General features: G+C 52.9%; 2 protein-coding genes across 2 annotated transcripts; one reads left to right on the forward strand and one right to left on the reverse strand.

Moving 5' to 3' along the window:
• Positions 1-2,466: 2,466 nt before the first annotated feature.
• USH1G (USH1 protein network component sans) lies at positions 2,467-12,921 on the reverse strand. The gene is made up of 3 exons (XM_084273766.1): positions 11,987-12,921; positions 3,603-4,844; positions 2,467-2,868 (listed from the first exon to the last, which is right to left on the reverse strand). The coding sequence occupies exons 1-3, from the start codon at positions 12,148-12,150 to the stop codon at positions 2,865-2,867; spliced, it is 1,410 nt and encodes a 469-aa protein (XP_084129892.1). The 5' UTR covers positions 12,151-12,921; the 3' UTR covers positions 2,467-2,864.
• A 3,021-nt stretch (positions 12,922-15,942) lies between these two features.
• Positions 15,943-21,782, forward strand: OTOP2 (otopetrin 2; the record flags this gene model as incomplete). The annotated part of the gene is made up of 6 exons (XM_084273468.1): positions 15,943-16,348; positions 16,831-16,967; positions 17,476-17,534; positions 18,143-18,276; positions 18,733-19,622; positions 20,725-21,782. The coding sequence occupies 6 exons, from the start codon at positions 15,943-15,945 to the stop codon at positions 20,893-20,895; spliced, it is 1,797 nt and encodes a 598-aa protein (XP_084129594.1). The 3' UTR covers positions 20,896-21,782.
• Positions 21,783-22,326: the final 544 nt, after the last annotated feature.

Genomic DNA, 22,326 nt, shown 5'->3' on the forward strand with positions numbered 1-22,326 from the left:
CAAGCAGAGCCCAGCTCCATCACAAACTCAGTGGGATGCAGTAACTCAGCTGGCTAGGGGAGCTGGACACCAGGGGCTGTCTCCTGGGTTGGGGGTCCTGCAAGGGATGCATCCCTATGCTTTGTGGGAGACAACCTGGTTGGAAGCTGAGGACCCAAGCAATGTGTAGCAGCCTGAAGAGCGGGCACTTGGTTCTGGGGCTGCTGGCACTACTAACAGCCACCCTGGTACCCACTGAGCATCCTCCTCCCCCCACCTGGGGCAGCTGCAGGCCTGAGCCCATCTCCTGGGTTCCATAATACCAGCTCAGTTTTGGTCTCTGGAGGTGACCACATTGGTCTTAGGGCTCAGCCACCTCAACCAGCATTTCTGGGCTTGGTCTTAGCTGTGTGGGGATGTGTCCCAGGGGTACTGTCACGTCACCAAACCTTTTTACCGGCTCTTTGGAGGAAAGACAAGTTGGGAGGAGGGCTCTTTGTGACCATCAGCTCAACATCCACAACTTCTTGGGTGGCTCCTAAGCAAAAAGGCAAAGTTAGAGAGTGTGCAAACCCCAAGTGCCCAGCAGCCCCCAAATACCCACCACATCCCTGTGCCCAACCCACAAAAGGCTCTGGGAGGTGCCAAGCCAATAGATCTGCTTCTCCATCATATACTGGGTAAACTGGTCCCCATTGCACTGGAGTGATCATGATGTGAACCAGGGTGAATCGCTCCCCTCCTGTGTCTGGAGCAAACCCAAGGCACGATCCACTCCTGGGGTAACTGGTTTGTGGCAGGTGGCCAGCACTCTGGGTTATCCAGAGCAAGGGCAGAGAGCTTGGATGAAATCACACACAGCCAGGGAGAAGGGGGTATGTTTAGCCACCATAACCTCACCTGAAAACTGGCCTTGACTTACAGGTCCTGCTCGCAGCAGGACCTTGGCAGCGCTCCCTGTGCTGCGCTGCATCCCCGCTGCCTCCCGGGCCCGAGGGGGAGCAGCGGGTCCCATCCTGCTCTCCCCGGCGCGGTCCCGGCAGAGGGAGCTGTGACATTAGTGAGCTCAGCCACCGCTCTCCTTGCTGGGATGGCAGCCCCAGGCCTTGGAAAGGGACCAATTTAAACAGCGCTGGGGCCTCTGGCACCACACAGCCTTCCCGGAGAACGTGCCGACTCAGCACATCTGATCACTCACCCTTTTGCCTGGAAATCACACCAAGAGTTGGGAAGAACTTGTAAATTCAAAGATAAAAGCACTTTTAGTGTAAAAAAACCCCCCACACTTTAAAGAGCTCCTCCTCAGTTTGCATCCACTCAGAAAGATCCTGGGCCTTTGGTGCTGCGGTGGCATTTAGCTGATGCCAGAGCATCTCTGTGTGCAGTGGCACCAGGCTGGGGCTGGAGACCCCCACGCCACTCCTAGTGGGGCTTCAGCCTCTTGCGAGCTGTAGGACAGAGCTTAGAGTGTTTCTCCTCCCTTACACACACACACACACACAGAGACACAAAGAGGCAGGGAGCGGCATTGCTTCACACCAAACAATCCCTGTCCTCCAAACAGCAAAACCACTGCCTCCACAGGTCAGAAGGGATGAGCATGGTCCAGATCCCAGGTGGATCCAGGGCAAGCACACACAGACTGACAGGAGTCACCGTGCTCAGGTCATGCCTTATCATTTGCATCCTTGAGATAAGGCTGGATAAGCAGTACCGGTAACACCGGGCGGCATTTCCCTGATCTGGTAGTTTGCATCACAGGCTGCACAGGCACCCTGCCAGCACCCCATGGCAAGTGGCTGTTGACTCTCTCTCACATTAGATATGTCACTGCCTAGTCCCCCATCCTGCTGCTGCCCCCCCAGAATCTGTTCAGCCACCTGGGAGCCATCCATAGATCACGTATATAAAATGGTGCAGTGGATCAGGGAGCAGAAGGCTCCTAAAGAGAGCACAATGGCCAGCAAGAGATGTGATGGGTCTTTGCAGAACACCTAATGCCACGGTTCAGAGCCATGTTTTGAGCACTGATGCATCAGGGATGCTTGGAAGAGTCTCTGGGCTGCAGGGTGGTGCTATGCTCCATCATGGGAAGCTTGTGGAGACAGAACTCAAGGTCCTTCACACACAAACTGCTGATGCAGCTCCAGGCCCTGGAGAGATAGGACAGAAACATTGTCTGCATGGGACAGAAACATTTGACCACTGGAAGGCAACTACTGACATGTGACATGTCCAAACCATCATCCTGATGTTGGATTGTCGCCCTGAGACAGTGCAGACTGGACCCACGGATGTGCTGAGCTGCTGCCAGCTAAAGCCAAGGCTGGCACGTCTCAAGCTGAACAGCCCCAAGCCACAGCAATCAAAACTCCCTTCCAAAAACACAGCAACACACAATGCAACCAAGAACCAGGAGAGAGACCAGGACTCCTCATCCCTCTTCACCAGCCCAAACCCCAAATCAACCACTGGCTCAAGGAAGAATGGATTGTAATGATTTATTTTAGGTCCCTTTGAAAATACCATCACGTCTCTCCTTCCACTCATGGCTTCGTGTGGTCTCTCAGCCTGTGACAGCACAGTGTCCTAGCCAGCTGTGTGGCACGCTGCTTCTTCAGGTGAGCAGGTGACCATTGTCCCTTCAAGGTTGGCAGGTTGGAGCTGCCTGGTCCCATCTCAGCAGCTGTTTCTCCGCACAGAGCATCACGCAGACAGGGAGCAGAGCGAGGGGGCAGGAGGGCAGTCCAGAGGGACTGGTGGGGATGGCTGTAGCTCTCAGCTGCCCCAGGAAGGGAGTCTCTGGCTTGTGTTTTCTGGCAACTTAGAACTGGGTTTGTTTCTTCATCATTAGAAAAAGAAGAAGAAAAAGAAGGATGATGCTGCTATCTGCAAAGGGAAAGAGAAAAGAATAATCTGTCAGCACCCTGAGGATCCAAGATGGAGCTGTACTGAAAGCCTGCCAAGTGAGAAAGAAGCACACCCACCAGTCTTGGAAGGCTGGGAAGCCCAACCAACACGGTGGATTGGGGTGTCAGTGGATGTGATGGTGGGGAGAGCCACACAAGTGCCTTCCCTTCACCCCCACAGCAGGCACACAGACCTTCGAACCAAACCAACCAAGCCCTGGAAACACCATAAATCAGCAACAACTCCAACCCAGGTATGCAATCTCCAATGGTCTGAGCAAGATCTCAAGCACTTGGGGAAGGATTCCCAGTGCCACTGGGCACTGTCGTCAGCCTGCTCCCACCAGGAATTACGGTTGATTTCCTAACGCCTTCAAAAGGTGAAAAGTCAAGACAAGCCTGAGCGTGGTTGGAAATCTCAGCTGCAGGGACTCAGAAGAATCAGACCACAGAGCATTCACATTGGTTATGAAACAAAACAAAGCCTTCATGGCCTGCCCAGCCACATTAGGGCTGTTGAGTAATGAACTGACACTATTGCCACCTCTCCAAACTCTCATCGTTTCCACACGAGCAGGAATTTGCCCACACACAGAAGCACTGAGGTTACCTGGATTCCTACTCTTCCAAGTGGATTGAAAATAAGACCTCATGTTATCCACATCTCCACCTACTGAAGGGTTTAATCGCTCAGGGGCCTCATCTCCTACTTACAGTTCAGTGTCTACAATGACATCTGGCTTCTCCAGAGTTTGTCGTCTCCTCTGGATGGCATCCACAATCTTTTTCCTGGGGCCCAATGGGATATTGATGCTCTTCAGGTCATTGTCTGAACACAGCATGAGGGCCTCCAAGTCAATCTTTTCCTTCTTCAAGATGGAGATGAACTCAAACATGTGCAAGGAAGCCAGGAAAGTCTCCAAGGGGCTGGTGTCTGGTTCGTCGTCATCATCTAAGCCCAGCTCCACCTCATCCCAGGGCAGCTCCTCCGCGTTCCTCTCCTGCAGGCTGTTGGCACTGCCAATGCTATCGTTGAGACTTGGCGAGCGCTGCAGGCGGCTCCGCAGTTTGACACCTACTCCATCTGCATTGTCTTCACCCAGCGTGCCGGCGTCCTCCCGGCCGATCCCGAAGAGCCCGCTGCTGACATAGTTGCGCCGGAACACCATGGTGCCCAACCCGGGGCGGTTGAACAAGGAGTCGTGGCCAGAGTCGGTGCTGACTTCTGAGTGGGCTGAGTCCATGTGCAAACCTGGGTCACTTATGGCACGGGAGACTGTGTCTTCATCTGAGAGGAACATGTCTCTGATATTGCGCCGAGTCCACTCCTTGGGGCTGGCGTACGTGCCCTGCTTCACAAACATGACATCGTTCCCCAGCTGCAGACCAGACAGAGACCGCACGCTTTTCCTCCCATCCTCATAGATCTTGAATGTCCCATCCACCTGCTTCTTCTTCTCCAGCTTCTTCTGTATTTTCGTCTTGCCCTTGGCTGTGCCATGGATGGTGGCTTGTGAGTATGGCAGGGAAGTCACCATAGACATGTGCTGGAACTTCTTGCTTAAGGTGCTACTTGAATAGCTGGAGAAGCTCATGGTGTCCGAATTATCTGACATTTCCTTCCTGTAGCGTTTCTCCATCCTTTCATGGTGCTTCTTCTGCAGCTTCACACAGTCCTTAATCCTCCGCTCCGCATCCCGAAAGGCTTTGTCCTTCAGCTTGCTCACCAGCTTGGGGTTGAGGCTGCTCTGCTTGGCAGCAATAGAGTCCAGGTATCGCACGCACTCCATGTGCCCCTTCATGGCTGCCATGTCCAGCGGGGTGTGGTAGTCATTGTCCAGGCACCAGATGTTGGCTCCAAAAGAGATGAGGAAGGAAAGGCAGTTCAGGTGGCCGTTGGCTGCTGCCAGGTGAAGAGGGGTGTTCCCCCAGATGTCACATTTGTCCGGATCACCCCTAGGCAGCAAGAAAAACAATGAGTTAGCATGCAGGCATGGCTAGCAGACTCTTCTGAGACATTCCCAGTTGTACAGGGTCAGATCAGCACCATGAACTGTTCCCTCCTCAAAATACAAGGCTACATGCCTCCAACCCCAACATCTTAATTCTAAGGGGGCCTTCTGGAGAGGTGTACTGCTGACACAGAACCATGTGCCTAACACCCAGGTCTGTGATTATTTCTGTGACTTGCATTTAGCTCTCAGGAAACAGTGCTCCTGCATCAAACTGAGCTTTGGAGGGACTCAAGACAGATTCTGGATAGCCCAGATCTGAGATACAGAGCTGAGTCTAGCTCAGCTTGTTATGAAATTTCAAATCCCAAGCACCTTATTAAACACTAGTCAGATTCGATCTTCAAAGCTTGGCTTCATTCAGATTCTGTGGAGAGCCATCCCAAACCACTTTGCCATACACCACATCCTGTGTGGGACACCACGTGTTCCCACCACGATGGCAGCACCTCCAGGAAACAGCCATCCGCAGCATCGGTTCTGAAACCCACCAGCCACTGCCCCTTCGCACCCTCTGGTTCATTGGTGCCTGGGGCAATTTGGGGCACGAGAGGGCACGTAGTCAGTAGAGAATGGGAGCAAAGATTCCGGCATTGGCCTTGGGGTTGGGGTTTCGTGGGGGTTCTGCTGTACCACGCTTGGTTTCGATTGCACGGCTGGAAGCACGTTGGTATTAGCACATCCTGAGAATCCAGTTTCAGAGAAAGTGGAGATTAGGTTTCTGCACTCCTCAAGAGCTGGACACTCGACTAACACCATTAGCATCTCCTCTCACACCAGGCTGGCCCCTGCCCCAGCAAGCGGCTGGTGGGGCACAGCCGCTTGCCCACATCTCCTGCCTGCCGTGAGGGGATGGACACAAACCTAGGAGTGAAGGGAATTCTGTCCTCCTGGCATTCCTCTGTATTTATGATCTGCTGAAACAAGAGCTAGTTCACACCCTTGCTGGCACCAGCCTTCGCCCGAGCGCGCGTGCTAATGATATGCAGCCAGCAGCAGTATCTGTCAACAAGGAGCTCTCCCCTTCCTGCACATGGATAAGGCAAAGCCTTTTATTAAGGCTGAGCAGCTCCACCACCCTCAAGAGCAACTCTCTGTTGGCAGGAGGGCTCTGGCAGAGCACTGGCTCAGCACAGCTCCTGCCCATTTCCACACCATCCCTTCAATAATCTCAAGGGGAACTGAGCACTGTCCCTCCACCACGAAGACCTCAGCTCCAATCCCTGGTGACACCGTGAGTCTGGAAGGCAAATGCACACTTGTGACCTTTGGCCCACGTTACTTTACTCTTTGCTCCTCTTTGGGGAGAAGCCTCTCCCAGATCCCACGTGCTCTGCTCTATGGCTCGACTTCAGTGAACAGCAGAGCAAAGCCACCCAGCCAGTGGCATGACTGGTTGCCAATCCACAGGCTTTGCCAACATCTCAGCTATGTCATACCGAAGGGAAATTATTTTGCAAAAGGCAGAAGCAATAACAATGGCATCCAGAGGTTAAGCTGGAGATTATTTGGATCCAATGCATGAGCTTCCTGGCTATATTCCCCAAAAGCTGCTACGAGGTCTGCCCAGCTTTCCCCTTGTGGGACCATCAGCAGTTGTTCCCCACCACACATAGATTTTCCCAAAACTTGTAGGAACTCACTAACTACAACCTTAAGATCACTGACTTAAGTTAGTCAAAAGGTTCAAAACTGCATAAGACCCACAAAACCACAGGACTTCTGTCTCTGGAGCCTTCAACATCTCTCATAGAAGCACAGAAAGGCTTCAAAGATGGGTGCTAGGGAGGAGAAAGGCAGGAGATCACAGGGTTGAGGAGCTGTGAAGCCAGCAGAAGGAAGCTGCCAGTACTCTGGAGACGCTGAGTTCCCAGGAGTGGTAACTCCCCAGCCCTTGCCTCTACCCTCATAGTGACATGTCCAGGCTGGGAAATTCATGGGGAGGATAAATATTTGATGAATTGCAAGAAAGGAGTAAATTATTGATGGAGCTGGATTAAAGAGCCAGTGAAACTGGAACTGCTGGGGGTGGCAGTGGGACTCCAGCGCGTGAAGGGGTGTTGGTTTGTTTACACGTGCTTTGTGAGTGGGCAGATGGGCTGGGGCACAGTGAGGGTCCCAACATGCATGTGTGACTTAGCTGTGCCTCACCAGGAACAATCTTGCTCCCTGAGCCAAGTATATGGATGTTCAATCCATAAAGTACATGTCGGACCCCATTCTCTCCTGTCTGTCTGGTTCAGGTGGCATAGAGCAAGGCCAGGGAAGCTTTGGGGGCTTCATATATGAAGATCTACTTCTTCATATTTGAAGATCTGCTTCCCTCATGTTTTTTACCACCTCAGAGAATAAAGTGAGGGGAAGGAGCATCAAAACCAGCTTTCCCTGGAATGAGATCAAAATTATATCTTTAGATCGCTTTGCCCCATGAACATCTGCCCCGGGCACTAAAAATGCATCAGAAGGAAAGAAGAACAGTGAGTTGCAAAGTAGAGGTGTTTGATCCAGGACAGATAATAAACATGAGGCCCTCCCTCTGGCAGGTGCCTGTCCCAGCAAAACTTCCCCTCCAGGCGCTGCACATGAGGAGATGCTGACTGCAGGGTCCACTAAGTGGGAACGTATTTTAATAACAGGTGTGAAGAGCAGTGCTCCTCAACTTCAAAGCATTTTTGAGTGCTGAGTCAACTCTTGTAATAATCATTATTAAAAAGGCTGTTAATTGAGCCCCTCAGGTGGACGTGTGCATCTCCTGAGTCATTGTGTTTGCACCCTGACACGCACACGCACTCCCTTCCTGCCGGTTTCCCCCTCCAATTCTCCCATGGGATCCCAATTAGCCAGGGAATCCAGTGGCACTTACATACGTCCTTCCCTGCCTGCACGTGTGAAGTTCCTCTGATAGCAATGGGCTGGCTCACCCCTGGGCCCGTGGGTGCGTGTGAAGGATCGGGCCCTCCGACCAGGAGCCAAGTGGGTGCAAAGTGTCTCTGTCTCCCATAAAAGGGGTTTGGGTATAGGAAGGGAAAAGAAATCGTTTATGGCTTGAGGGAAAATGACCATCGACCTCAGCACAAGCAGTCAGGGCAATGACCCAAGCAAGGCCCAGCAATGAGAAGAAAAGATGAGCTTCTGGACCTAAAGCAGAGACTTGGGTCCTGTATAAAGCCCGCCTGGGCTTTGTCCAGGCAGTGATAGGTCAAAGATTCAGCTTTCCTCCAAGTTCACATCCCCAAAGCCCCAGCACAGGCACTGTTTATCTCCTGGCTTTCTGCCCCTGGTACCAACCGTTCCTGACACTGGTGGATGTTAATAGCAGCTGCCCTGTGGGGCTGCCTGGGGGCACATCTACCTGCCCAGATCTCACGCTGACTTCAGGCAGCCAGATGAGTTGCCGGAAGCAAGGAAGCTGCCACAGCACTCCACCCTGCTCCTTCACCTTCCCAGCAGGTCATCACCCAGGGGAAGGTCCCCACCAACACAGCCACGCTGCTCCTGGCACCCACGTGGCAATCAGCCAGAGGATGCACATCACCTTCACGTGCCTTGCTGCAACCCAGCCAGCGTGATGCGACTCCCTCGAGCAGCCTGGCTGATGTCAGGAGCCCTCTCATCCCCTCCACCCCACTGCTGAGCCACTTGCACCCCTCTGCCATTAACACCCGAAGCATCCATGACCCCCATTCCTGTAAGAAGGGAAACTGAGGCATGCCTCTGCAAAGAAACGCCAGGTGACAGAGCTGACTGTGGACCTGCCTGGCAGAAAGACCCATCCTCACCTCTCCTGTGCTCCACTCCATGGCAAGAAAGTCCTGTCTTTTCCCAGCATCAGGCCCCAACCCCATGGTTACTGGAGCTGGACTGATGCCCGCCACTGCCACAGCAGTTTGCAACAAACCACACTGAAGAATTACTGCCTCTGAAAAGCTGCAACACTAAATGCCAGTTAGCCTGCCTTTGCCCAGCCATCACGTTAATTGAGTTTGCTTCGCTTGGTGGAGTCCAGCCAGGAGAAAGAAAAAGGCTTTTTGTGTTGCAAACAAGAAGGATGAGCCACTGCTGATGTCTCTGTCCCAAACCCTCTCTCCATCCCCATCAAAGCTGGGCAGAGGCACAGACACATTGTCGGCAGTTGTAGACAGAGCAACAAGCCCACTTGGTTACCCCTTCTGTGGGAGTGGAGATGATGAACTTTCCTGAAGGATCCCCCAAAGTATTTATGACACTTTCTTTCCTCCTCCCCATCTCAGCCCTACTCCACAACCTGCTGAACAGGCGTGTGAACACGGCTCCTTCACTGACCACAGAGCCTAGATACTCCTAAACACCCACCAGCCTGAGTACAATGACCAGAGCCGTGATTATTGCCCCCTGCACCCCCTGCTCCCACAGCCCTGTGTTCTCAGCGTGCCTTTGGCTGGTCTCAACAGGACATTTCCTAACAGCCTGGCCTCAGACTTAGTCACCCAGTTGGTCTGGGCACCAGTAGCATCACCCAGCACTGACAAGTAGGATTCAGTGTCTCCTGCTGCCCCAGGCCTCCTCCATCACCCCCATGCCTCAGCACCCCCCTGCACCAGCCCGAAGCCTGTGCCCCACAGGCACTGCTCGCTCCCTGCTGCAGTCCCACTCCAGCACAGGGAGCAGGAGTGTTTTGACAGCAGAGGCCAGAGAGAAACGTCCTGACAATTTGGGACAGGCAGGGGTCCTCCCTCTCACCTCCCAGCTGCTACAGAGCAGGTGTAATAGTAACATACCCAAGGCAGAACTAAGTTTCATCCCTGAACAGGACTTAAATACCATTGCACGTCGTCTTAAGCATTAGCAGAAAATTACAGGGGCTGCTCACAAGCTCTCCTGGCTCCTCTGAGATCTCCCCCCATCCCAACACCCCTGTCCCTAGGCTGAGCCTTCTCTGCCTGACACAAGCCCAATGCCAGCCCAGGGAGCAGCCTCTGCCCCTGCACTGAGCTGAGTGGCACTGAGGGGCTTTGCTGATCTCTGTGTGGTCCTGGGCGAGGATCTGACAGGTGGAGATGAATGTGCAGATGTAGATGCATCCTGCAGCCTCACAGACACACACTTTGCTCCACCATCCATCACATAAAGGGCACTGGGCTTTTGCCAGGCTGTTTTCCCTGTCAGGAACAAGTGTTTATTAGGCTGTTAATTAAACAGCAGCTGAGCTGCACTCAGGCACGATTGAGCCCCCAGGAACCTGTTAATCCTTTTAAATGTGAGTTTATAAAAGGGGCCCCTTCATGGAAAAGCAACCCTTGGGCCTCGTGGAGAGGCAGAAACCACTGGCTTGGATGCACAGGGTGTGCTGTGCAATGGAAGGGTGTACAGAGAGAGGCATTAGCTAAAGCCAGTCTGGAAGGCAGAGCCTTTCTGGAGGGGTGCTAATCCACAGCTTGGGCCTTTCAGACCGTTTGACCACTGAAGGGTCATTGGAACATTTCTAACTTCAGGGTCTTGCCCCCAGGCCTCCTGCTCTCATCTCTCTGGTCCCCAGGTGATGACTTCACTCCTGGCAGGAGGTCAGAGCAGGTTTCTGCTGGGCACAGTCTCTCCTGGGAGGTACCAGAGCCAGCCACACAGCCCCCACCCAAGGAATCATCATGGGGCTCTTGGCACAGGAGCATCTCAGGGCGCACCCCTCTTGCTCTGTCCACTCCAGACTCTGAAATCCTCTTTTCCTGAGCACACATTGACCAAGGCACACAGCTGTTGCAGCACATCATGCCTATTGTGTCAGGCACTTGGGACCTCTCAAAGTGACTCTGTACACAGCCTTTCCAACCCCAGGAGCTGAAAAGAAAATGCTTTACAAGGGAAGGGCAGCAATGTGCCTGGGAGCTCTGCCTGTAAAACACAGCTGGTCAGGGCCAGGGGAGACAGTTGGAGGTCTTGCAGGAGTAGACAACAGTATCAAGAGATGCTAAGAGCCCAGGAACAGGCAGGGTGAAGACATGACTGAGCACGTCCAGGAGCTGCAAACACAACCCAGGGTGGACAGAGAACGTTCCTGCTTGTGAACTGACAGCCCTGACCCAACCTGGAGCAGCAAAGCCCTTCCAAAGAGGCACGACATGCATCCAGGCTGCCGATCCCACCACTATTCCTCAACATTAGAAAGAACTAAATCAAGCCCAGCAGCACCACCAATCTCTCAGCACAAGGCAGAGGCCACCCCACCTTGGATGCCTTTAGCTGAGGTGCTCAGAAAAGCAGGATGGAAGGAAGCACTGGGATGTGCTCCTGCGGGGTGTTGGTAAGAACAGGACAGCCACGTACATCTCGGGAAGGAGCTGGGTCTGTCAGATCTTGCCTTAGCACAGACCTTCCTGAACGGTTCTCCCAACGCCAAGACGGAATGCCTGACAAACCCCATCATTCCCACTCCTGTCTCCCCACCCCATCCAAGTTTATGGAGCAAGAGACCCTCAGATCTGGCATCCCAGGGTGAGGGACCGAGAGAGACACATCAGGATCAAGCAGCCCCCACGGTTGAGTCTGGGCTTACAGAAACCTGCTCTGAGTTTCCTGGGCTCTGGGTGCACGACAGGCTGCCCGGGGGTCACACACCCAGACCTCACTTCAGGTAAACCAGACAAGTGTCCCCTGCTGCCAGCTGGCTCTGCACACAGCGCTCTGCCTCAGCGTCTCCTGGGGCAGAAGGAGCAGCTATTGTCTCTGCCCCTCATTTAAAAGGGATGGTTTTCATGGCAGCTGCCCGAGGTGCTTGCACCAGCCCTGTCTGTCCTTACTGGACCTGAGCTCAGGACTGCAGAGCCCTTCCAGGGGGGACCCAGCCCCAAGGCTCAGGACAGGAGCAGTTGTAGGGTCTGAGGAGCTGGGAAAACACCGAGCGGTTATCAGGAGGGTCGGATCAGACTCAAAGCACCACAAGGAGAGAAAAATAACAGCGGGGAGGACAGGGGCAGGGGTGCTATGGACAGAAGCCATGGATCTGTGGGTGTGGGGCACCTGTACCCCTGGCTGACCTGCGAGCAGGGAAGGGGGAAAGATGGAGTCCCAGCTACTCTGTGTGTCGTTCCCCCCCCCGCGCATTCGCCAGCTCACCCTCTGCTGACAATGAGGCGCAGGGCGTCCAGGTTGCCATGGTAGGCAGCCCATAGGGTCGGGGTCATGCCATCCTCGTCCGGCGAGTTCAGGTCCTTCTTGGTGGCTTCTTTCAGCAGGTCCAGGTAGCCATCCCGGGCTGCTCGGTGGTACTGGTCGTTCATGGTGCAGAACGGTCCCCGGGCGAGCGCATGGGTGCCCAGGGGGGCTCAGAGGATGGGCATGGGGAGGAAGGGGGAGCTGCCAGAAGGCCCAGCTCGCCTCGCGCAGCGCCGCTGCACCAGGACACCTGAGAAGTCCTGGCCAGGGAGGCAGGAGCTCCTCCAAGCCCAGCCAGCCTGGCTCCCCCACGCTCCTCCTGGGTCCTAAACATCCTCCAGCCCTGACAGCTCCTCACAACAAAACCTTTCACGCACCGTCTCCACAGCACATGAAAAGCTCCCATTAAGCAGCATCGCTTCGCTGGGCTCAGCCAAGTGCTGGGGGCAGAGGGCCACGCAGAGACAGCTTCCTAGGTCTGCGTGTCACCTAAGCAGAGCAGGCTGCCAGAAAGGCTGGTGGGCTGTATCCTGCCCGATGCATCCCTCACTGTCCCCCATCTCAAGTGAGGGGCAGCAGCAGCAGCCACACAGGGAAATGTGGGCTGGTGGAGTTCCCCTGCTGCCTCTATTCTCAGCCCCATCAGAGCTGGGCAGCAGTGAGGGCCTGGAGGGCTCCTCCTGTCCTATGCACAGACTGCTGAGAACAGTTGGGTGAGTTCCTCTGATTCCAAAGCAGCCCCAGGGGTGTTCACAGCTCAGCTTTTCCTGGCAAAAGAAAAGAATTATGATATATATATATATATATATATATGTGTGTATGTATATATATATATATTCCTAGCATCACAAGGAAAACAATTACAGACCCAGTCAGAATCCCTGTCCCCCAGTTACCCTTCCCATGCCCAGGAAAAAGGGCAGGACAACAAGCTGCACAACAGGAATCCACAATACCCTGAAGTAACTCGTACAGGCTAGAAAAACTCTCTTCCTCTCCCTCTTTGGAGACCGAAAAAACCCACAAACCAACCCCACTCCTGTATTTCTAGTATGATGTGCAGGAGGGGCAGCGTCTGGGCTCCAGCCCCTTGTATGCTGACGTGGGGTTTCTCGGGCGCTGAGCCCTGAGGGGCGATGGATGGTCCCAGGCAGTGTCTCCAGCACTGGATTCCCGAGCCCCGGGCACCCTCTGCTGTCCGGAGAGCCAGAGCCCAGCCCGGACATCACCCAAAGCACATGGTGTCGGCGCAGCACCACGATACATGAATCGCTTTCCATGGGATGTGCTGCCACGGAGGAGGATTTTCCCGTGTTTTGCCTCTCATGTCCTGGCTCTGTCTTCCCACGGCTGGACTCTGCCTCTGCCACCACAGCCCTGGGACACGGGGTTTGGAGAGGGGGAAGGCAGACCTGGCAGATGGATGGGAATGGGGAAAAGAGTGAAAAACCAGGAAAAGATTGGTGGGGAGCAGCAGAGAGGGCTGGGAGGCAACGACCAGAGAGGAGAAAAAACAGAGAGAAACACAGTTTATTTTTGTAAGCAAAACAAACCCGCCCCTCACAGCAGGGTGACCCTGGCACAGCCTCAGCAGCACCCACACGAGCTGCAGGGATTAACCCCTGCATGGCCAACATAGGGTCACCCTCCCAGCTGCCCTGGGACACCTGAGAGAGGGGGGCTGCTCCTCCCAGTTTGCTCACACGGGCAGATTCGTACTCACCCACTCAGCCTCCCCGGCGAGTCCTGATGGGATGTGGTACCTGTGGAAGTATTTGCTGCTGGGATCCTTCCAGGTGAAAAGCAGCACAGCAACGTCTGTAATTCATTACCAAGCCTATTTAATGATTCTTGTATTATTACTAATTAAGCTTGTTATGCTGCCTGGTGGCTCCCAGGAAGAACTGGGAGCAGTGCCCCAGGCAGCAAACACTCCTTCCTCTGTTGCTGGCTGTTGAGGATAAATCAGTGCACTCACCCCAGGGGGGGCTCCGAACTTCTGTCCTCTGCCAAACATCATCATTATCAGCTCAGATTTGCTGGACAGGGGTCTGGGCTTCCCCTGGAAAAGAACAGACTGAGAAAAGATCAACCACTCACCCCAAAGAGGAGCCCTAAGGAGCAGCAGTGGCCAGGCTGGGCTGACCCAGTGCTGCTGATGGCAGCTGGCTGGTGGCAGCATGGGAAAGAGGTGTGAAGGTCTCAGAGCTGTACAGAGATCCTCATCTCCCACTTGGTTCAGTCTGATGCTGTTCCCTGTGGTGAGCATGCAGGAATGGGACTGAGAACCTCAGCAGCAGCAGCCCCATCTCTGAGCTTACCCCAGAGGAGGCAAGGGGAAGCAGGGGTATCGCCAAAAGAAGGTATAAAACTTGTCCCCATCCACTCAGAACTTCCCTGGGAACCCCTCTCTCCCCCACCAAAATATAACAGCTGGAGCAAAACAGATCTTGAGCAAAAGCTCCCCCTCCTCACCTGGCAAATGCTGGAATCCCATCTGCACCGTGGTTTGTAACACAACTTCTGTCCAGGGTTTGAAACACGACAAAAGGAGAGAAGCAGCCCCTGGGGGCCAGAGAAGGGTGATCCCACCCTGAAAAGTCAAGTGCAATGCATCAGCAAAGGGAAGGTGGATTCCAGTCCCCAAATCCTGCCCTGCTCTAGTGCTAGACCTTCCTCCTTTCCATCACAGGGGGAAACTGATTGAGCTGCCCTTGGCACTGAATAGAAATGCAAATGTACTGTTTTTCCTCAAAATCATTCTGCCAGGCTAGAGGGTATGAGCGGGAATAGTACAGGGTGAGGCAAGGTGTTTATTGTTCTCAGTTAAACAGAAAGCCAAGCCCAAAATCATCAGCAAAGACAAGTTCATCACGTAAACCCATCTTCTCTCAAGGGCTGAGAGCACATGCTTGTAGGGAGCCAGGCTCCATGGCTTTGCGCTGTGGTGTCAGTGACCCTGTGGCCAAGCGGTCCATGCCATGCTTCCCAGTGTTGTCACCTCATGCCCTCCCCAGGTAAATAACCCTTATCTCCTCATCTGTCTCCCGCTTCTCCAAAATCAGCTATTGCACAAAATGGATCACATGAGTTTCACTGAGAAGCCCACGAAGCACTGCTGTCAGCCCCAGACATGGTATAAATCACAGAGACATCCCAACGGGTATCAATTCTTTGGCTGACCGAGCTGTAGCAACGGGGGAACTTCTCAGACAGCCTGGCAAAGAGCAGACATTTGGACTCCAGGCAGCAAAACAGGTTGGTGGCATGGCTTTGTTCAAATGGGTCATTTGCTTGTTCCAGGCTTTCCGCTGGGAATCAATGAAGTGCCAAGCTTGGCACAGCGAAGGGGCTTTAGGTTGAGTGACAGCGGAAATAGCTCACATCCTTCTTGCAGGGACTGACTGGTATAAACCATGTTGTGATGTTCCAAAGACTCCCAGGGCTTTCTTACCTTGCGGTGGCCTGTTCCCTGCGCAGGAAGTATGACGTTTTCTCTGAATGTTTAGTGGTTGACATTTAGAAATCAAACCACACTGGCCATTTGCCCCAGGATATTTGATCCTCTGAGTGCTTTTCTGGTGCTCTTCCAATATCTTGCATCAATAAACACCTAACTGTTGTGTGACAAATTAGGTATGCTTTGTTAAACTGACCTGGGATCTCCCCAAGAAAAAGCATCTTAAGCAAGACCACAGCCTTCAGGGAACCGGGAAGAAAACAGGTTGAAAATGAGCTCATCCTTCTTTTTGCGCTCCCTTGTCTCAGCCTTCCCCATTCCTCTGACACGTCCTCTCCTCCTCATCACATGTCCTGCTTTGGTCCAGCCCTGGACTAATCAGAATGAAGTGACGCCTCTCATTCATGGGGCTCTCCTCCCAACAGCGTTAACCCTCAGCTAAGGCATTAGCTGAACCATGACTGAAGAGCCCGTGCGGAAGGAGAGCGAGATCAGACACCCCAACTCCAGCATGGGCTGCGGACACAAGGATGACAAAGCCAGCCTGGCTTCCAGCCAGATAGCGTCTTTCAGCCACCAGCCTCACCAGCCCCCATCCAGTCCTGCCTCCAAGGAAGTGTGGAAAAAGGGTGGCCGCATGTTCTCCATCCTGCTGGCCGTGCACCTAGCCCTGCTGGCCTGCACCCTGGTGAGCAGCGGGGCTTTCGAGAAGATTGCCGTGCACGACTACGATGTCTTCTTCCTGCTGACTGTCATGATGCTGATAGTCATCATATGGATCATCTTCTACCTCATGGGCACCTCCCGGTGCCCAGATGCCATCCTCTGCAGAGACTCCCACGCTGGGCCCATCTGGCTGAGAGGTAGGAGGTTTTTGGGGGCTGGGGTATGGGTGGCTAGGGCTGGAGGGGGGAGATGCAGGGTGGACATTTCATGGGGGTATCAGTCATTACAAGGGATACAGCAACCACCTGGGGCACAGTCTCCTGCACCATGCCCTGATTCTGAAGGTTTGCTCCTAGTCCCTCCACTGGTTCCCCTTCCAGGTCTCCTTTTATCTGCACGGGCTCTTGGTACTTCACACCAGGTTCCTTCCCAGCCTTGCCATTGCTCTTGCAAAGAGCTGGTAGTCCCAGTCAGAGTACAGGGTTGATTGGAAACCCCTTCCAGCCAAAATTATTGTATGATTCTGTTGATACCAAGATTATTTGGGTGTTGGAGAGGAGAAACAGAGGTAGAAGCAAAGCCTCTCCATGGCTCCTCTCCTCTTCTTCCTCCTGTCTCTCTGCATTAGCCCCCATGTGAGTACATCTGTCCAACCTCAGCTGTTTCCATTCCTCAACAGGAGGCCTGATCCTATTTGCCATTTTCAGCCTGGTCATGGATGTGTTCAAAATAGGATATTACTCGAGCTTCTACAGCTGCCTGTCAGCAATCAAAATCATCTACCCCATTGTGCAAGCAATATTCGTGGTCGTCCAGGTGAGATGGTTGTGCTGTCTCTGGGAAGGGCAGGGACACAGAGTCACCAGGTGAAGGAGCTCTGAGCTCACACATGGAGTTCAAGCTCCCTCTGCAGCAAGTGCAAGTGCCATGATCCAGCCAGGTGTCCTTTCCCATGAAGAACAGAGAGGGGAGGAGGACAGTCAGGCCAGGGACTGCCTTGCAGTTAAAAGTCCCTACATAGAAGACCACCTGCTCTAGGGACAAAATCAAAGAGGAAAGAGGCTAAACAGGGACAAGCTAGACAGGAACAGGGGCTGGGGACAAGCAGGGAAACAGCAGTGGGACAGGGTGGAAGGAGCAAAGAAAGAACAGACCCCATCCATCAACTGGACAGGATTGGGGGCTAGTAGGCTGGGCCCAGAGGGACCCAAGTGAAAGAAGCTCCAGCTTGCTCCCTGCTGAGCAGGGAGATCCCTACTTTGGGACAATGTGATTTGCTTTCTTGCTCTGTTGGAAATAACAATTTCTTCTCTTCCCCTGCTAGACATACTTCCTGTGGGTCTCTGCCAAGGACTGTGTCCATGTGCACCTGAATGTTACCAGGTAAGCACTGCTGCTCCTTGAATCCCAATGGTCCAGAAGACCTGGGCCACTGCAGAACACTCTCATAGCTAAGATGCCACAAGGGGCTAACCCCATCTCTCTTAATGCTGGCCCAAACTAAATCTGCTGAATCTCCAGCTAGTCTTAGATTCCCAGCTCAAGCAGGTGAGGTTTGTGACCTATGATCTAGCAAGGTTGGGATTCAACTCAAGAATACAAGCATTACTCAAAGCAGATTAGTATTAAATAAATAATTAGCATTAAATGAGTCATAGCTGACTTTTACTTCCCTGGGGAAGACAATGCAGTGGGCAAGCCTCAGGCTAAAATATGGTCTTGTCCGCTTGTGCAAGACTGGATCTACTGGAGACCAGCCCAGAGACCTGATATCTCTTCACTATTGAGAAGCTCTTCCAAAACCACAGCAAGAGGACTCAGGCCTAGCTAATTCTCATGAGCGTGGCCAAAAGGTAGGCAGGCAGTGGGAGCAGCAGAGCAAGGCTCAGGATTTCTAGCCTCCACCACCAGAGTCCTTGCACCACTTCAGGCAGCTCCCACAGCCCTTCCAGAGCCACTATGTCAATCCCATGAACCTTCTCCTTCTGCAGGTGCGGCTTGATGCTAACACTGACGACAAACCTGGCGGTGTGGATGTCAGCGGTGACCGACGAGTCCGTTCACAAAGCCCATTCCAAGCTGAAGAAAAACGTGACAGATGAAATCTTCAGGTGGCTCCTGAAAGGTAACCTGCCTGTTTGTGGAGCCATCTGGGCCAGGGGGGAAGCCCAAGAGGTAGAAACTGATCTGTGAGTCAGGTTTTAACCCTTTTCAGAAGATCTAACTAGAGCCAATGGCTCCTTTAACAGAGCTGGTATGATGGAAGCTGGGTCTTAACGTTGCTTTCTTAACCCGTGTCATGGAGGAGTCAGGAAGGTGGAAGGGTCTGTACAGATGGGATGGGAAGGAAGAAAGGAAGGGAAAAGGAAAATGTCACCTGCCACCTGATTTCTTCAGAAAGATCAAGGGCACCAGAAAGTTGAGGCTGAAGTGTCCTTGTTTTCAAAGTGGTCATGTATTCTTCTGTCCTTGGTTTTGTTTTCCACTGACTCTAAGTATCCAGTTCTTCAGGGCTGCTAAGAATTACTGGATCCTTGTTTTAATACCAAAACTCACCTATTTATTTTAAATCTTGTTTCAGCTGGAATGAGAAGTAGCTCAGCTGAAGAATGCAACTGCAATAGCCAAATCTGCCAGATCTTCAAGAATGGCTACTTTTGGCTGTACCCCTTTAACATTGAGTACAGCCTCTTTGCCTCTGCCATGGTCTATGTCATGTGGAAGAATGTTGGACGCTTCATAGACCACCACTCCCACCACATTCACCGCCTGAAGTTCAGGCTCTTCCGAAGGACCTTCTTTGTAGGCATCGTGTTGGGCCTCATCATTCTGGTGAGTGGTTTGGGAGTCCTTATTCTTTATGAGGTGCAGGTGAATTCCAGCACTGAATTCAGCAAGAAGAGCCAAGCACTCACCATGTACTACATCTTCAATATTGTGTGTCTGGGCCTGATGTCTCTTGTCTGCATCGGTGGCTCTGTCATCTACCGGTTTGACAAGAGAGACATGGATCGGCACAAGAACCCAACCAGGACCTTGGACGTGGCCCTGCTGATGGGTGCAGCCTTGGGGCAGTATGCTATTTCTTACTACTCCATCGTGGCCATTGTGGCCAGCACACCAAGGGACGCTATCAGCGCGCTCAACCTCACCTATGCCCTGCTAATGATCGCCCAGCACACCTTCCAGAACATCTTCGTTATCGAAGGCCTTCATCGGCAACCCCCCAAGGAAGACCACAAGCACAGTTCCCACCAGAAGGATCTCTATGGACTCACCTTTGTCAACATCAACGCAGTGTCCCTCCGTGTGCCGGACAGCGGCAGCACCTTGTCCTCCAGCACTGCCTCTGGTTCTGAAACCATCCATCCTTCTGACCTCGTGCGGTCCCTCACCGCCCCCAAGAAGATGAACTGGAGGAGGAAGTTCTTAAGGGAGATCTCCATGTTCCTCCTGCTGAGCAATATCATAGTGAGTACACGCGGAGGGAAGAGTTTTGCCAGGGTGGGGGAGAGGGCAACAAGCACAGGGGAGAAGGGTCTGTGGAGGAAAGCACATGGCCTGTGCAAAGAGTGTCCTTTCTGTGCCTCCACTGTGCGGGGAGCACGCTTAATGTATGTGCACGTGCTGAGAGCTGCAGTTCCCTTGACACTTAAAAGCAAGAGCAGCTTCCCTGGAGTTGAAACGTTTTAGGTTACACTGAGAGAAGCTGTCACGCATCACCAGAACACCAGACAATAAAATTGGGAGCTAAAAGGGAAGAATCAGGTTCAGTTTTTGCATTGGGAGTTAGCAGATATGTAGAATAGCTTATTAAAAGCAATAAAATCCATCAAACCCTTCTCTCCCACCCCCAAGGAAGGTTGTGAAGTGACAAGTACTGGGGCTGAAGTCTGGGTTTTCTTGGGAAATGGCAGCATGACTCTTCTCAAAACCCAGTGCAAGATGCTGATCCCAGCTGTTGAGAGGAGAAACTGGTCACTGACAGCTTCAGTTGAGGTCTCCACTTTCCTAAGCAGCCAGGCGACCCCCAGCAACAGAGACGCAGGGTTACAGCTGCACCTCCAAAGAAGCCAAGCACACACTGCGGGGTCTACAGAGACCATTTGAATCCCCAGCTAGTCAGTCACATCAATCCTCAAACCAATTTTATATGTAAGCTCACAAAGAACAGGCTGACAACCCCTGTGCAACCAGATACTCATTCTGGCTGGGCTCTGAGCTCAACGTACACAGCTGAGCCTGGGGAGAGCAAGCTGCTGCTAGCTCAACCCTACCCATGCTTGCTCTATCCAGAGAGTTCGAGCAGGCTGGGTGCATGCTGACGCACAACATGCTCCAGTTCTTCCCCTGGTGAGTGCTTCAGCCCTTGGTTTGAGCCCATGTTTGTGTGTGAATCGAAACCAGGCTCAGGGCGCGACACTAGATCGTACGTGATCCTAATGTAAACACAGGCTCCTGGCGAAGGTCCCACGCTCAGAAGGTCGCTCTTTTCCCATCTCTTGGTAGCTGTGGTTGCTGTACCACACACCTTTCTCACTGCAATGTTATTTCCCCCATTTCCTCAAAACAGCTCTGGATCATGCCAGCGTTTGGTGCCCGGCCCCAGTTCGACAACGATACGGAACTGAACTTCTATGGTGATTCCATGTGGCCAGCCATCGTGGACATCTGCCTGCCCTTTGGGATCTTCTACCGAATGCACTCAGTGGCCAGTTTGCTGGAGGTCTACATCATGTCCTAAAGAACTCTATTGCAAGGAAGATGAGATTCTCCTCAACCAACCCACCTTCTTCCTACCCCAGGGCTGGGACGCTGCCCACGTGTCCCGTGGGATCACCAGCACTGCCTGAATCACATCCCCATGTAGTGTTGGGGTGTTTTAGGAACTGTCAGTGAAGATCAAGCAAACATAGTCCAGATTTTATTTTTGCTACTTGTGTGTCTGAAGTTCTTAGAGCTTAAAAAAAAAAAAAAGAAAGAAAGAAAAAAGATGTCCAGAGTAGGATCATGGTAATTACCCTTGGTTCATGCAGAGAGACTCATCTTCCTCCTTAACAGCCTGCTCACTCCGTGCCCTGTGTCTCCAGTGGGTGCCCGATGCACAGACCCGCTGGGTGCGAGGGGCTACCGCAGGCGTGGAAGGCACAGAAAGGGAAACCACTTCAACCTCTGGTACGGCCAGTCGGAAACCACTCCCCTGCAGAGATGTGAAAAGCAAACCAGTGACCACCAATGGCTTTGGGAAACATTCTTCTCTTTCCTCACTGTACTGCCCATTTGTCTCAGCCCTCCTGAGCCTTCCTGGCACCAGTCCCCGCTGTTTGCCTTCCTCTTCAGGGAGGTGTTGCTGCTGCCCAGGGGCTTTGCTCTCTGCAGCCTCCTCATCCTGAGGGGCAGGTGTCTCTCCAGGAGAGCTGGCTCTGGGGTCCTGGGCTGGCCCCAGTGCAGGACTGCTCCAAGCACGTTTCTTTCTCTGAATCAGGGCTCAAGAACCGCAGAGATCGCATGGGCGATGCAGTTTGGGGATGATGAAGAGATTTGGTTTTCTCTCTCTCTCTCTCTCTTTTTTCTTTTTTTTTTTAAATAGATAATGATTATTTTTTAATATATGAACATTTTTGTACACGACGTTATTTATTGATTTTCACTGTAACACTCAACTCCTGAAAGGAGTGCCTTGTGCCACAGAAATCAATCCAACACCACAGCCCATTCACTCTCCTGTGCTCTGTAGGGATGCTCACACTGCATCCCTAAGCCTGTGTGGGCTGTGAGGCTGTGAGCGCAGCCCCAGCACCCCGGAGCTCACCACTGTGGGACCCTGCGACGGGCTTCAGGTGCTTGCTGCTCTCCAGGAACCACTGTGTGATGGAGGGGGGCTTACACTGCAGGACTCCTGGGCTGTGGGAGATAAAAACAGGGCCCTTCTGTGGTGCCCAGAGCCCAAGCAGAGCCTCAGAAAGCCTTCAGTGCTGAGCTGGCGGGGGTAAGGGGTGGGGGGGATGCCAAAGCGGCACAGCTAAGCTCTGTCTGTGCCCCGAGACATCGGGGTTTATTGGAGCAATAAAGAACAGCACAGAGCTGGCAGAAATCATCCAGCCTTTTCCTACAGACACTGTGCATCTGCCAAAGGGAAATAAAGAAATAAATAAACAAACAGGCCCCATGACAC

Source organism: Gallinula chloropus (genome assembly GCF_964237585.1).
Source record: "Gallinula chloropus genome assembly, chromosome: 20".
Taxonomy (NCBI): Eukaryota; Metazoa; Chordata; class Aves; order Gruiformes; family Rallidae; genus Gallinula; species Gallinula chloropus.